The following is a 15,751-nucleotide window of genomic DNA, read 5'->3' as shown; positions in this document are numbered from 1 at the left end:
CCAACACCTCTCTATGCTGAGGGTGTGGTGGATGATCTAAACCAGCCAGGTGGCAAGGTCTTGTTACGTATTTAAATACTTGGTAGGTTCACTGGATTTATACAGTGTAGATACAAAAATTCATAGATATTAGGTAGACAGAGGTGAAGAGGAGGAGGTGAAGGAAGGAGACTGTATATTCACTTGAAAAACACTGCCCATCTAGTAAATCTTGCTCTGCTTTTTCTGTTCTAGAAATCCTCCTTTTAGAAAACAGAGTGATTGGGGTGGCAGCCAACCTTTGGAATTTTGTTTCACACAAGGGCTAACAGAATCACATCTGCACACTCGACCATGTAGTGAGTCAAGAAAACCATCACTAAGAACAAACAATACGGAAAAAGTACTTTTCAAGCACATACCTCTGCAAGTAGCTTCTGATCCAGACCACTGCCCATTTGGTTGACAAAGCCGAATGCTGCTTCCCACGAGATCAAATCCTGCTTTGCATCGGATTCCACAGGCAGCATTAAAGTAATTGTTGCAGACATTCTGGACAAAGTGACCATTTTCTGGGGGCTTCAGTTCAGGGCAGTGAACAACTAAATAATTAAACAACCACAACAAAGTGGTTACTAGCTGGAGTGCAATAGGCCACTGAAGGAAAACAATCTTTTAAAATTTCTAGCTCAGCTTGCACCTTGGCATTTTTGCTGGTTTGGAGTGACGGAGAAAATCTTGCATGCAATTTGACATGTCCTTCACAGCGTAAAACCTCATTAAAAAGTTGCTGCATTGTGCATTCCAGGGGTATTCTGTTCCTGGATGGAAACACTTACCTTCACAGGTTTGTCCTACAGCACGATATCCTTCCTGGCATGTGCAATCCTCAAGGGATGTACTTCCTGGTGGAGAAGTATGATTCTCATCAGGACATGAGATGCAAGTGCTGATTCCACCTGGTGAACCTTCAGGTTTGTACGTTCCTGGTGGACAAGCTTTTAGCAAAAGAAAACAGAAAGGAATTCAGGACATTCACCTTTCACCTAGCATATTTTTTCAGGTGTGTTGCTTTAGTCTTTTTACATTATTCATTTATATATTCAGTGTCACTTAAGGGAGGAGCATTCTCCACTTCATGTGCTGCAGAGCTCGCAACAGGTTTGAACTAATGCCTACCAGACTTGGTGGAGTTATCTATAGTGGCTGTCTGGGGGCTGACATTAAGTGTCCACAATTAATCATCTTGAAAAGAAACCCAGTCCCAGAGGACACACCAGATTTTCACTGACAAAACCTGTGAGAACTTATGAAGACATTCTTGATTCAGAAATTAAAAAAATTAGTTCAGACTTAATCCTCACCATTCAAAACGACACAGATGTTTAATACATACATATTCACAGAAAAAAACAAACCCTAATACAAGCCAGCAAAACCCCCTGCCTTTGATTTATGCATTATGATATACATGATCTATACACTTGATATGCTAAAATGTGAGAGGCACAAACAATGAAGGAATTAATCAAAGCAACTACTCCTTGAGGCCTTTGCACTCACTTATATTGCATTTCATATTTTTAATTCTGTGCACCTACACACACAAACTTTAAAAACATCCAGGTGATGTTTTCTAACACAGGGAAAAGGCACCTCTCATCTGAGAACTTCAAATGGGCTTGATAGCTCTGGGTCTTGCTGCTCTTTGCCTTGAATTCTGTTCTTCAGGAAATCACTGTAATTATTTCTGTTTTTTTTCACAAGATGTGTGAATCAGGGGAGTGACTAATCAACAGGTGCTGCTAAAGTGAAATTTTGATTGACCAGATTACCACTTGAAAAAGAACACAAAGACACTTGTGCTGAGAAATGTAACTCCTAGTGAGAAGTTCAGGAAATACTCTGGGGAGGTTATGCAACAGAAACACTGAAACCCATCCAAAAAAGCTCTCACTCCAATATCAAGTGTCAACAAAATGGGCACATTTTCTCCTTCAGACTGCAGGTCAGGCTCTCATATTCTCCCCTCAGCCAATTTGTACCATTTGATGTAGCTCTGAATGGCATTAAGGACTGCACAACCAAAAACATGCTCAAGTGACTTCCTCCTTGCACAGTTAGGAGTGCCTTGCTTGTGGAGCTGGTCTCTCCTACAGAGCTGTATTTCCTGGAGTTCAGACATTCTGGCAGCATCAACCTCTTCTTTGGTAGGTATTGGTCTATTCTGTGACTTAGATGCTGAGATACCCTGCTTCTTGTCTTATTAGTGAAAACCTACTGCTTTCTAGGCAACTGGAAAAAAAATACCAAAAAACAAAGGCAAAAGAAAATCCATTCTTCTTCCTCACCCATCACGAGAGATTTGACTTTCATAAGGCACATTTTATGGAATATACCCCCCAAAAAACAGCCAATATGAACAGGTGGCACTTTCCAGAAGGAGGATGATTTTTTGGATAGCTTCCAGAGATAATACTTTTGTTGTTTTTTCAGAAAACTTTGTGTGGTGTTTTTGAAGAAAGCAACTGAGTGGATTCCAGTTAAGTGGCAATTTTGGGTTCACAAATTTGTATTTTAAATGCACTTTTAAAGAGACAATGACAATGCCTGTTCAGTAAGGGATATAAGTATAAAACAAAGCATTTCAGGAAGCAAATAGGGCAGAAAAATGGAATCAGATTTAAAGATGGGAGTTTTTAATTATTTTTTTGGATTTTCAGGAAAGTATTGGGGGAAAAAAGTCTCTTTTATATAATCCACCTGTTCTTCCCATCCAAGACAATCTTCTTGGGACTTTTACTGCTTCTTTCCTTTGTTCTTGTGCAGAAATTTACATCTTGGACATCACATGTCTGAAATATTCTCTCCTGCTTTAGATGATCAGAGTTTCAGAGGCCTTACTCTGAAATCTCTGAAATATTTCCATCTGGCACTTTGTGAAGGTCTCTGTGCATCCTTTTTAAAACTGTATCCAGCATAAAGTGATGAAGTGCATCCAAGAGGAGACAGGAAAGAGTGAAAATTAAGCATCACAGGGGACCTGCTCTATGACAGAGCTGCTCTCCATATGCCAGCTGAAGTAAATTAGCCTCTTCTTTACCATGTATGGCATAAAAAATGACATCTAAACTAGGTGTTTCATTCCAAAAAATCCCCCCATAAAACAACAAACCCCCAATCTAATTTCTCTCTTCCTTTCCACCTCACCTTAAATAAAAAAAAACAACAGCAATTTTCTCTTTCTGTTTTGAGAACTATGGGATAAAAGTAATCACCCATTCTATGATGTGAGCACTTTTAACAATAAACCCAGTAATTTGCTTAGAGCTTTGAATCAGTCTGGCTTTGAAGAAAATGATTAATTCTGAAATCACACTTACAATTTGCTCTTTCCAGTCAAACAGCAGGAGGTAAATAACACTGTTAAAATGGTTATTAATGTCTCTACTGAGAAAAACATGTTTTCCCAAATGTCCTCATTCTTTTTGTGTGCTTCAAATGCTTATCACTGCCTTTACAGGAAGTTGAACTATATCCTAACTTGGCATTTTATGTGGAATTTTTTTCAAGTCTGAATCCTGCTCATTGATCCCACATATGCCCTAGACGTATTAAAAATACAAAACTCCACACAAGTTTCCTTCAGAATCTTTGCCAGAAAGCACTGGCTTACAGAGATATTTCCTAGTGTGTGAGATCACACAGCCTATCCTGAGATGTCAAAGAGATGGTTTAAGAATAGAGCATAAGCACACTGCGCATTTCCATCATTTCCGTGACAGTCACAGAGGTTAGCCTGGCCACAGCTCACCTTAAAACCATCCAAAATCAGCTGTGGATGAGCAGAGCACTGGCCACCTGCTCTAGACTGTTCACACTTGACCCAGCTAGACTGCAGACCCATCCCAGCACTACAGCATGGCCCGAGTCTATACTCAGTGATGGATCCAAAGCTAAGCCAGAGTTTAAGGGACAAGCACATCTGAAGAGCACAAGCATCTCAATCCATGACTGATCATACAGTCAGGAATCTTATAGGATCAAGCAGTGCCAAATTTCATTCTAGTCACCTGTATGCATTCACCAACTCTGTGCCAGCAAAACACTGACTACAGGGAAAGATCATACTCTTTGGTGCTAATCCGTAAAAACAACTGACATTTCTTTTTAAGATTTGCTTCCCCTTCCAGTGAAGTTAGAGTGTAAACAGCCTCAAAACAGTGTGTGAATAAACCCCAGTGTAAAGAAGCACCAATTTGGCACTGTCAAGAATGACAAAAAGAGGCAAGAATTTAAAAATTGGAAAACAATTTTAACAGTATCAGCCTTCAAAGAGAGAGGAAACTCATGTGCACAATGCATACATGATTCCCTCAACAAAAGATGTGAATTTCTGTACGTGAACCATGCTGTTCTCTGCCCAGAAGTGAGGGGAGGAGCAAAGAAATGCTTTTTGTTTAATGTAATTCTCCTCTTGAGACCAGAATAGTGAACACTGAGCTACACCAGAGGATTACCTCTTTGTTAGAGGATATCTGGAAGCAGGGATTAGTGTGCTAACTCAAACAAGCACAAGGCCCAAATTCCCCAAGCACACAAAGATGGCTCATATTGAAGATGCCGTCAACAACCTGCTTTCATAAAATGGTAGATATTCATCAACAATTCTCATGCAGATTCTATTGTCTGTAGTAACGACAGTGCAATAACTTTCTGACCAGAAATGATAATAAAATGAAGTACATTGTTACTTCAGCACGCCTCATGCATTTTCCTCCTCACATATGTTCTCCTAGGGTATGTAACTAACTGAAAAATTGTAAGAAAATCAAGCATGTCTCTTCTGGTTTTGAACATTACTGGGCTTGATGACATGTTGGGCCACCAATGGAATGCACTTTCTTATACTTCCTTATAGTCTTATACCAAGTTGCACATAGAAGAGAAATTACTAGAAAAGAAATAGATTTATTTTGCTAGAAATAAAGGCCCACAGGGCAGACATTAAAACATTTCAAACTAACCATACTGACAGCACAGCTTATATATCAAGATGTTGTTTTCAGATGTTTGTTTCAGAGATTTGCCAAAAAATTAATATGCATTATCCAGTTTGGCTTTTATAAAACTGCAAATACTAAAGCCAGCAGCAAAGTTAAACCAACTAGCATTGAACCCCTAGAATGGCATAAAGACTCCAGTCTGGACTTAAACATTGGAGATCATGGGACAAAGGGTTCTTCTACTCTGATACAGGATCACAATTCTTCCCCTAAATGTACAAGTACAAATTTCAAGGGTAAACAATTCTGCCTTAAAAATGTAAAACTTTAAAAATCATGGGAGAGCAGGCAAACTCAATTTCCTCTCCAACTAGTCTAGTGCTCTAAGTCAGTGAAATGGAATTATTCTTCAATTATCCCACTGTTAAGAGAGAGAAGACTCAAACCCCACACATTTCAAAGATTAATTTGAGGGATTTTGTATTTTTCTTCAATGCATAATTTCTCCCACTAACTACCTTTACTAAGTAATCCCTGGCATAAACCATTTTTTCCACACTTTATGCTAATGAAGGATCTGATTAAGGATTTATCTTTTGTGGGATATGACAGGAATCAGCTAGGCAAAATCCTGCTCTCTTCTGCATCAACCTGAGCTCTATTGATACACAGCTTCTCTGATGACTGTAGTTTATAATTCTCATTTTTCCCCCAAAAGTGCAAAGCCTAAATGAAATGACACCATGATGCAAATCTCAAATAATCTTTATAACCCAGCCTCCAAACAGCTTCACTGAGGAAAGCAAGCCTGGTTTGCCATTTAATCAAGTCGTGTTTATGATACTGTAATTTTTTTATGACATAGATTACATGGGTAATACTCAACAGATCTGTGCCAGAATACCTGTACACCATGAATACCTGTTCTTACTTGGTTTTCTGGTGCCTATTAAAAATGATGGAACCCAGAGGTTACAGAATCTCCAAACACTGGATGTGGAGATTTTTATTTGTGTGGATCTTAGCCCTGACATATGCCTCCTTGTGTTTATAGTAATTTCTTGGAAGTTATGTGGAAGATAGACAACCAAAACCTCAAATTAACTCTCATTTATGTCCTTGTAGAACTGCAATCTAAAACTGTGGGTTCTCCCTTCCACTCCTTTAGTTCAACTACTATTGCTATGCCTTGGCAACAGTGAAAAGAATAAAAAAAAAAAGTCACCACTGTGTGTGAAAAAGTGCTCTGGTAGCTGTATTTGCCATTAGTCATGTTTTAGATTTGCCAGATGAATAAATAGGCCTGACTATAAAACTTAGCTATTTTACTAAGTGGGAATTAAAACTTTAAAAATTAAAGATATACGGAGAAATTACAGTACAGTATTGTGCTACATCTTTCTACTTTCACATCTGCATCTCCCAACATGACAAAGTACTATGTTATCAGATCTGTCTAAGGGCCAAGCACACCCTTGCTTAAAAGCAGCAGTAGGAACAAGGGATTATTATGAATTTCTTTTGACAATAGCCTGCCAAATAAAATTCACTTTACAAGGACAAGCCATGGTATCACGTAGGAAATGTAGGTCCCCGTTCCACACCAAGCAGTCCAAGACTTCCTGACACTTTTGTACTTACTGCTGCAGCAGTAAGTTTGGGTGTCCTGCAATGCAGTGCTCCTCAAACTCCCTCCAGCCTCCAAAACCCCTTCTGCTGCTGCTGCTCACTTAAAGTGTGAGTGACCTCTGCAATGGAAGAAAGTGAATAACATCAGAGGCCACAGCTGCATGGAACTCCCCAGCCCTCTGCCACCTCTATCTATTTCATAGTGACATCTCTTGGCTTTTGCTGCAACCATTTTATGAGCCATTCTCAGCTTGGGCCAGCAGGATTACAGACCATCAAGCCTCTGAAGTATATTTTACTGGACCTGCACATGAAGATCTTTAAACTTGCTTCTCTGACTTTCCACACAATGGGCCTCTACTGTAGAGATTACCTCCAGAAATTACAGCTTTTGTTGTCATATTTATTATCTAGGAAGATGGTTTTCTTAAGATCTTATTTGTGGTAGGTTTGTCAGGCTGCCCACATTTGATTATGAAATGCCTTTAGAAAGGTAAGGAAAAACAAATCTAAAATTTTGGCAGATACAGTAGTCCACCTTTCTACAGTTTGTAACATGTATGATGCTAAAAAAAAAAAAAGGCAGGTGCACGTTAGGATTACAAATAAAAGGCAAGGAAGTGGCTCTAGTTAAACATTTAACATGTATGAGTTGTATAAAGACTGAAAACTTCCCTTTATGTGTAGGGATCAGGGAAAGATTTCTAAGTCATAGCATGTTCTCCAGCTCTTTAATATCTCCTATTATCCCTAGCATGTGCTCTGCATTAATTTCAGACAGCATTGAACCTGCCCATCCATCTGCTCTTTGTCAGTATTTTTTAAGCACCCTTCTCAAAGCAATATGATTAGCAATTTAACAAGCTAGATGTCTCTGTTCCTGTTTGATGTATTTTCCTCCATCTCCTTAGTAGTTCTACAAATTTCCTCTCAAGCAAAGACAGCAGGCTGAAACAACTCAGAAGTTTAGCTGTGTCTACATGATATGTAGGGGACGGTTCATTCAGACCTTACAGTTGAGGTTACAGGCAGCAAAAGTGAAATATTCCACTGCCAAGTAGTCTGCAGAATTTGCTATGACACTTTGGGATGATTTAGCTCTCAATTTTTAAGAACTTCAAACAGTCATAACAAACTTTCAGAAGAAAATACCTTTTCTTGATAAAAATGAGAATCTTGGACCCCCTCACATGGGGCAGGAGATGTTGCCTGGAAGGAGAGCCAGCCCTTGGGTGAGAATCTCATCCTAGTACTGCAAACATCTACAGTGTGGAGAATAATCTGCCTGCTTGAAGAATATGAGCCCAGGAGGCATCACAGCTTGTAAGAGTTAGGATGCCAATGAGAACCTTCTCCACAGGGAGGTCTGGCTGTGCTGAGCATCTCTGGGTAGGCTTGGGGCCAGCACATTTGCACAGGATTACTGCAAAGCAATGACTCTGAATGCAAAACACCCTCCTTGGTCATAGCAGCAGTATTGAGAATATATAGGAAATATTTATGCCCACTGTTAAAACTTTTTTTAAGAAGCAGGGCAACTTTTGTATGTTAAAAGCATGGTGAATGAGTTAAACAGAATCATACTTCAGCCACACCTGCATTGCAAGGACACAGAACTGTGAGAAGTATTCTAAATGTTTTATAATCATAAAGTCTACTAATAGAGATTACTATGTATACTTATACAGAAGGTAACTTCTCTTTTTATTTCAAAGCATGTGGCTTACTTAAGAATAAGAAAAAAAAAATCTGATTCCATGCATTGTATTGTAACTTTAAAGGAAGTCTACCTATGCTTCATTCAAACTGTAAAATCACAATATAGATCCTGACAACTTGTGCAATATCTGTATTCAGTACAGAAGAGTCATTCAGGTATTGAAATGAAGCTTTTTGGGTTTAAGTCTTAGGGCATTTTAGACAGTTAAAGGTTTGCTGTTTGCATGCAAGCTTTGCCTTGGTGGTAAATTGGAGGAGATGCCTAAACATATACATGCCTATCAACTACAGATATCAGTTCATGCCAGCACTTCTGATTTTTAGAACTTGAATTTTGATTTATGTCCTCATGTCCCCATGTATTTCTAGTAGTTATCATGCTAAAAGTCTAAAACTAACTCCAAAACTACAAAAAAATCTGAGAAATTAACTCAGTTAATATTGTTAAGTTTTCTATGCAAAGAAATATTATTTATGAATTTATTTCCATGCAAGTAAACAGTTTATTTTGTCCAAAACTTCATGCAGAGTGAGACCCTTATATAAAAGGGGAAATACAATAAATTCAGGAAATGCTTTGGTCAGAGCAGCACTGCTGTACAGTAGGCTTCTCTGGACATGGTCTTTATCATAATCACAGGCACACATTCTTCAGCAAACCTTGATCACTGCTGATGTGACAGCACATGCTACTGTAAATAGTACTGCTCTAAGTGCCCTGGATAGCATCCTGCTACTGAAATATATAAACACTGAAAAGTAGCTTTGCCATCCTGTACCATTTTGGTATTCTTGCTGTGAAGTTGCACATTCATTTTTAGAACAGGAAATTAAAAAAACTCAAAAAACAAACTGAGTGATGCAAAGAAAATTCCATTAAAGAGAATCCTAACATTTTGTTTCATTCGTGTTGAGCAAATACCTCTTTGAAAGATCTAATCTGAAGGCACTGGAAGCACAGGGTTCTCTAGGCCTGGTCTAACCATTGTAAGCACGTATCAAATACCTCTACTTGTCCTTCCACCTTGTCACAAAGGGTTCTGGGTCAAGAAAGAAAAGGGAAGGACAAGAAAAGGACAGATTTGCACCAATCCATCACCTACCTCCCTATCAAGAAGGACTAATAATCAGCAGCTAGGTGCCTAAAGGGCTAAAATTATCCCTAGGCCAGATCCCAGGTGATGGCTGTTACGATATGGAAGAGTGGAAAAGCTCCACTGGGCTGTGGTCTATGCTGCTCAGCTGATGGCTGTGCGAGCTAGAGACTCACCCTGGGAAACAAGAAATAGATTTCCTTTACCCACAGCTTGCAAGAGGGACTACTTGGCAAGAGGGAACTCTGAGCTGGGATGAAAAACTCATTCTTTAACAACCAATGTGCTACACCCAGAGGAATCTGGACAGAAGTGAGAATCTCCGCTGCCTGTCACCCCTGGGATTCACTGAAATTACAACAATCCAGCCAGTACTTGCTCAGCACAGCCTGCACTTTCTTCCAGAGGCAGGGAGCAAGAGGCTCAGGTTACAGTTAACTCAACACACAACCTTCTCCTGGGATTGCTCAATTTAACAAAATGAGGGAGAAGGGTTTAGAAGCTGACAAAGCACGCACCCCACAGTTCACAGCACTAGGTTACTGCAGTGAGGAACGTGCCTGGTGGTTCAAGATCCATTTCCACTATGCTCACCAAGTCAGCAACTTGAACAGTTTTGTGTTCAGTGATTCTTGGGACTTAATAATGTAACTAAAAATTACTCTGCACAAACTCAATGAGAAAACTGTCTTTCCTGAGAGAAGCAAGTTGTGCAGGGAATCCAAGACTAGTCAAGAGACTCCGTATTCTCAGATTATCTCACTATTATTGATACAAAAATTGTGAATTTTCTCTCTGGCAAAATATTAACATTAATATTAACTCTATATGTTCCTGAATAATTTTACTACTCTCCTTAGAGATTAATACTTTACACTACTCCTTTTCTGCTGCTGCCTCCAACACCCACTCCCAACAGCTTCTGGTGCATGTGATCCTGGAGTTAAAAAAAAACAAACCAAAACCCAAAAAAACCCCAGATACCTATTTCTGCCTCCTTTCTCTGCAGATCAGAGTAGTTCCAGTGCTCAATCACAGATGGGGAATGCAGCAAGTAAAAGTTATTATAAACAGGAAAGAGAAGCTATTTCTGCCAGACCCTCAATAAACTGTCACTACTGCATTAGGTGCCAAACTTGGCCTCCTTTCCACATCCCTTATTTTTATCATTAAATATACTTTTCAACAACAGTGATTATACTCCTATTAAGTAACATTTTTGAGCACTGAAGATATAGCACATGACTGTGCAGATGGAGAACATATGTCACTATTTCCATGTTTATTTACTTAGCAGCCCAGAGTAGGAAACAGAGTTTTTGGTTAACTTAACATGGCTGGAGCACATGCAATGGCTCAGGCCAGTAATCAGGCCATAAAAAGTGCCAATTATTTTTTTACATATTGTGAAACTAGTCCAACTATTCCCACATAGAGTTCAGTAAGCTGTTGTAATCTTGATGTTATAGTTCCTGCTGAATTCCTGGAATCACTACTGATATTCATGATTTACCATGAAAAATGCCATAAATCCCACTCTCCATTCCTCAAGCAAAACTCTTATGGATACTGACAGAATTCCCTAAATTCTTTTAATATTATTCAAATTCTATAAACAAGATTTTATCAAAATAAAATCTTGTTTATAGAAAGCAAGGGCACTGAGATAACAGCAAAATCAGTACGCTCACTACTAACTGCTTCTTGCTCAAGAAACATTTGGAAAACTGACTGCTTCTCACTTCATTTTCCCCAGTTGTCCTTGTCCCCCACCTCTCATTCCTTATGAAAATATAAAGGATGTCCTTAGGAACATATCTGACTCTTGCTGAAGCAGTGTCTACAGCAGGAAGAGGGTCACTTCAGATCTGAAGAAAGGATTTTTAAGTACTAAGTTGTGTGGCTGCCAACAAAGTGAACATTACTGCTGCAGAGGCTATGGTAAAAGGGATGAAAGGTAAAACATATAATATTGCAGTACCTTAACCAAACGCACTGCTTCAGGCCTCAGTCTAACACAGCTTTCCACTGTGAAGAACTGCCATTTTAAACATTTCTGAACCATGCTTTTCATCCCCCAGTAGACAGCCACTCTTCAAAGACCTAATTTTCTGCAGTGCAGGAGTTATCCCATAAAGAAGGAATCCCAGAGCAGTGAGTGATGCATTCCTAAGGCCCCTTTTTGTTATCAGTATGGACAAAAAGTGCCAAAGTAGCACCTGTAAGATCCAAGTACTTGACTGAAGGGCAGTTGATTAAACTAGAATGAAATATCCTGCAGCAGCTGCCAGAAAGGGAGCAGGGAAACGCCAGAGTGAGGTTGTCTCAAGAACTGTCAGGTTCTCAATCTCTCTGCACATTTAAGTGAACCTGTGCTCTGTGTCCCACTTCCCCATCCTCTTCTCTGCTTCAAAAGTAATTTTTTCACCTAGAAAAGGCACAATCACTTGTTCTCTTTATAAAGGGCAGCGAGATTCTTTACATGTTTTGGGAGAAAAAAGGTCTGCCATACTTCTACTCCTACCTTCTCCATTAAATACATGCTGCTCTCTTTCTAAGCTCTTTTGCCATACACATCTTCAGAGATGGAGAAAAAGGAGAGAACGCTCTTAACTGCAATATGAATCAAAAAGGAAAAAAAAGAAAAAGTCAAGCAGCAATCAGCAGCAATAATGATTGAACCACTGCTCAATGGACCCAAGACTTAAAATTATCAAACCACAGAATTTAAGCTAGAAAATCTGTTTCTAAATAGCACTTGATTCCAAATAGTTAGCTTCACAACATAATTAATGCTATCTAAAAACATCCCAGTTTTTCCTGAGAGGGAGCCAAATTCTTGGCTAGCATTTTGTACTTTTGCAGGCTGTGAACCAGTAAGGGGAGCAAGTGACTTTTTATAAACTACCTCTCTGATTATGAATGTGTGAGGCACTGCACTTTCTATTTCAATGTAGGAGGCCTCCTCGGCCTCCCAAAAATTACCTTAAAATAATGAGAATAAATCAGTCTCTAACATCACTGGGAGTGAAATTTAAGACATTACAGAAAACTTTGTGAAACATCACATTCACAGACCTTGAACTTATTACTTTAATACTTGCCTGTGGTACAGCCTTGAGGCAAAAGCCAGACAAGTGGCAGCTGTAATCCATCACCCCCATCTGGGGGGATAGGCAGGTTAAAAACAAGCAGGGGAACAAGAAGGCAAGCAGGACTTTCTCACAGGTTCTCAGAGTGCAAAGTCACCTTCTGGTTGGTGGCAGAGGGGAAGGTGCACAGGCAGTTGATGATGAAATGCTGTTGATGATGAAGCATTATCGGGACAGGAAAGACAGCAGAATCCTGGCAGCTAGCAAAACAAGACACCTCATTTTTTAGCTGGAATTGAGGGCCATACAAACTGTGCTCTTGGGGCCACAGTATAGCTTATTACTGCTTCTAGGCCAAACTCCTCTGGCACTTAGGCTGGGAGAGCCATTAGCATGGGTGAGTTTTGGGCCCTTCACTACAAGAAAGACATGAAGGCACTGAAGCGTGCCCAAAGAAGGGTAGAAAAGATGGAAAAGGGCCTAGAGCACAAGTAGCTGAGGGAGCTGGGCATGTTTAGCCTGGAGAAAAGGAGGCTTGGGCAGGAACATCATTACTCTCTACAACTCCCTGAAAAGAGGGTGTAGCCAGGTGGGGATCAGCCTCTTCTAAGTAGCAAGTTATAGGCTGAAAGGAAATGACCTCAAATTGCACCAAGGGAAGTTTAGGTTGGATATTAGGAAAACTTTCTTCACCAAAAGATGAAGAAGGTCAAACATTGGAAAAGACTGTCCAGAAAAATAGAGGAGGTGTTACTAGATGTACAGGAATGGTACTTAGGGATGTGGTTCAGTGGTGGACTTGGCAGTGTTAGGTTAATGGTCTGAATCACTGATCTTAGTGGTCATTTCCAACCTCAACAGTTCTATGATTCTATGAGTATTGAAAAGGAGTATCACATCAAGCTCTGTGAGGAGCGATTGAAGGATCTGGGGTTGTTTAGCCTGGAGAAAAGGAGACTCAGAGGTGACCTCATCACTCTCTACAACTCCCTGAAAGGTGGTTGTAGTCATGTGGAGGTTGGTCTCTTTCTCCAGGGAGCAACTGACAGAATGAGAGGACACAGTCTTAAGCAGTGCCAAGGGAAATATAGGTTGGATATTAAGAAAAAGTTTTTCACAGAATGAGTGATAAAGTATTGGAATAGTCTGCCCGGGGAGGTGGTGGAGTCACGTGGCACTCAGTCCCATGGTTTATTTGAGGCTATGGTTAAGGTATGGGTTGGAATTCATGATCTTGAAGTCTCTTCCAGCCTAGTGATTCTGTTCTTGTTGAATTCTGCTGCTACGTAGTGAAAAAGGTAGTCATGAAGGGAACCCTCAGTTACTGTTACTCTAAAGAGATATTGGCAGAAAGTCCCTCAGTGTCTGAGGCAGGTAAGATCCTTCTCAGTCCAAATTTTGAGATCACATTGCTTCTGTTCTCAGGGGTTTGAACTCTGAGCACAAGGTGAGCTGCTGGTCCATCTATAAAGCCAGCTTGGCTACTCTCACTGATGAAGTCAAGCAACTAATGAGAACTAAATGTCCTTTACCTTTGTGCCATGACCTAGCCAGAATCACTGTGCTGCCACTGGGACAATTTTTTAGTGTTTTTGGCCAACCAGGAAGAATATGGGTGCTCACAGAAGCGCCATGTTTCAGAAAAGGTTTCGTTCATTGCATTTCATATGGCATTTGGAATTTCCATTCAGAAATAAAAGAGATCAAAATTTATATTTGTGTTTTACTACTCTACAATTCACAGTGACATGAAAACTCAAAGGGATTTGCAACGGACAGCATATTTTGATCCAAAGTTGAGGCAAAGGCTTAAGTTCTAAAATGACGGAAACATTTGCATTTCATGTGAAGTTCTTTACTAAGCTGCGAACAGAAATAGGCCTAAAGGATCACAATATGTTTAGGCATACATACTAATGCCTCTGTGAGACAGAAAATAATGCAGGTCCAAAAAAACCACCAGCTTAACAACATGTAGCTTTTCTGGTATATGACTATGAGGCTTGGCAAGCACAATGTGCATCCTGTGCTGACACCATGACTGCTCAAAACAAGGCTACCTCAGCCTCCCACTTTCCTCCTTGTATTAGAAAACCTTAGCCCTGTGAACTGAGTTACTTGACTGACTTTTACAGTATTTCATACTCCTGCAAAAAAGCCCCCTCTTCCATACCTTCTTTCTTGAGTCTCAAGACACCACTGTGTCACAGGGGTAAGAGATGCAGAAGATTTAGCCTAGATATCTGCTGCATTTAAAGTTTCTAGAGCACCTCCACACTGGACTGGACTCCCTACACAGTGTTGCTGATGTCAAATGCACTAGTCTTGACTCCTGTGATGCTAAAGTTCTTGCAGCAGGCTTTAGCAGACTGGCATTCCAATGCCTGCACAGGCTTCATGGTATGTTCTGAAGTCAGCAGGTGGGCAATGTGTGAAATGAAGAATAGAAAGAGAAAACACAATAACAGTCCAGTGTTTTCTTCCAGAGCCCCAGATATTTTTACACAGGCATAAAACTCAGAATACATGTCTTTAAAATAATGAGACTTAGGGTATTCCCAGCCCATCATGTGGATGCTTCTGTTTCACAAGAATACTGCCTGTATCTCTGTACAGTTTTTAATGCCACCTATGTGTATTTCCAGATATGAGTTGTTCTAGGGCAACACAGTGAGAATGCAGCAAGCACTTTTTTGCCATAAAACCAAAAACTGGAGCTGACATGGAGCCTGACAATAGTCAGAGCAATGCTACACTCTCAATTAATCTGTGAAGTACTAATCAACAAGCAGACTGGAGTTAATGGCAATAAATGGTGAAAAAGAAACATGCAGTAGTAGTAGCCTCAATGTAGAAAAGTTCTTGTATTTCTGGAATTATTGCTTGAGTAACAAACCACATTCCACAAGGAGAAGGCAATTTTGCATGGATACTTACTAGAATTTACAAGGGAACACCCTTTCTTTGAACTTTTTGGGGGCAAAAGTCCTCCCCCTCTTATTTTTTTCTTCCCCTCCCCCATCTTTAGGATGTTTCTTTTGATGTCAGAGAAAAAAAAACCCAGCAAAAAAAAACAACCCAACCCCCCCCCCCCCCAAAAAAAAATCCCAAAAAACAAAACAAACAAAAAACAACCAGCAGATTTTGTTAATGGCCAGGAGAAGCAGCCAGTTCTGCGGTTGTTACAATAGGTGCAGGTCTGTGTAAAATCAGTGCATCTGCCATACCTAGA

General features: G+C 40.0%; 1 protein-coding gene across 1 annotated transcript in view; it reads right to left on the bottom strand.

Moving 5' to 3' along the window:
• SVEP1 (sushi, von Willebrand factor type A, EGF and pentraxin domain containing 1) overlaps positions 1-15,751 on the bottom strand; it is a 118,944-nt gene that overhangs the window by 78,540 nt on the left and 24,653 nt on the right. Inside the window, exons 4-5 of the mRNA XM_015614961.3 lie at positions 819-977; positions 402-581 (exon numbers count right to left, since the gene is read on the bottom strand). Coding sequence (XP_015470447.1) covers positions 402-581; positions 819-977 — 339 coding nt within the window. The remainder of the gene's footprint in view (positions 1-401; positions 582-818; positions 978-15,751) is intronic.

This window comes from Parus major, chromosome Z, assembly GCF_001522545.3.
Source record: "Parus major isolate Abel chromosome Z, Parus_major1.1, whole genome shotgun sequence".
NCBI classification, from domain to species: Eukaryota; Metazoa; Chordata; class Aves; order Passeriformes; family Paridae; genus Parus; species Parus major.
The sequence above is the reverse complement of the archived record's forward strand: the minus strand, read 5'-3'. Positions and strand labels throughout refer to the sequence as shown.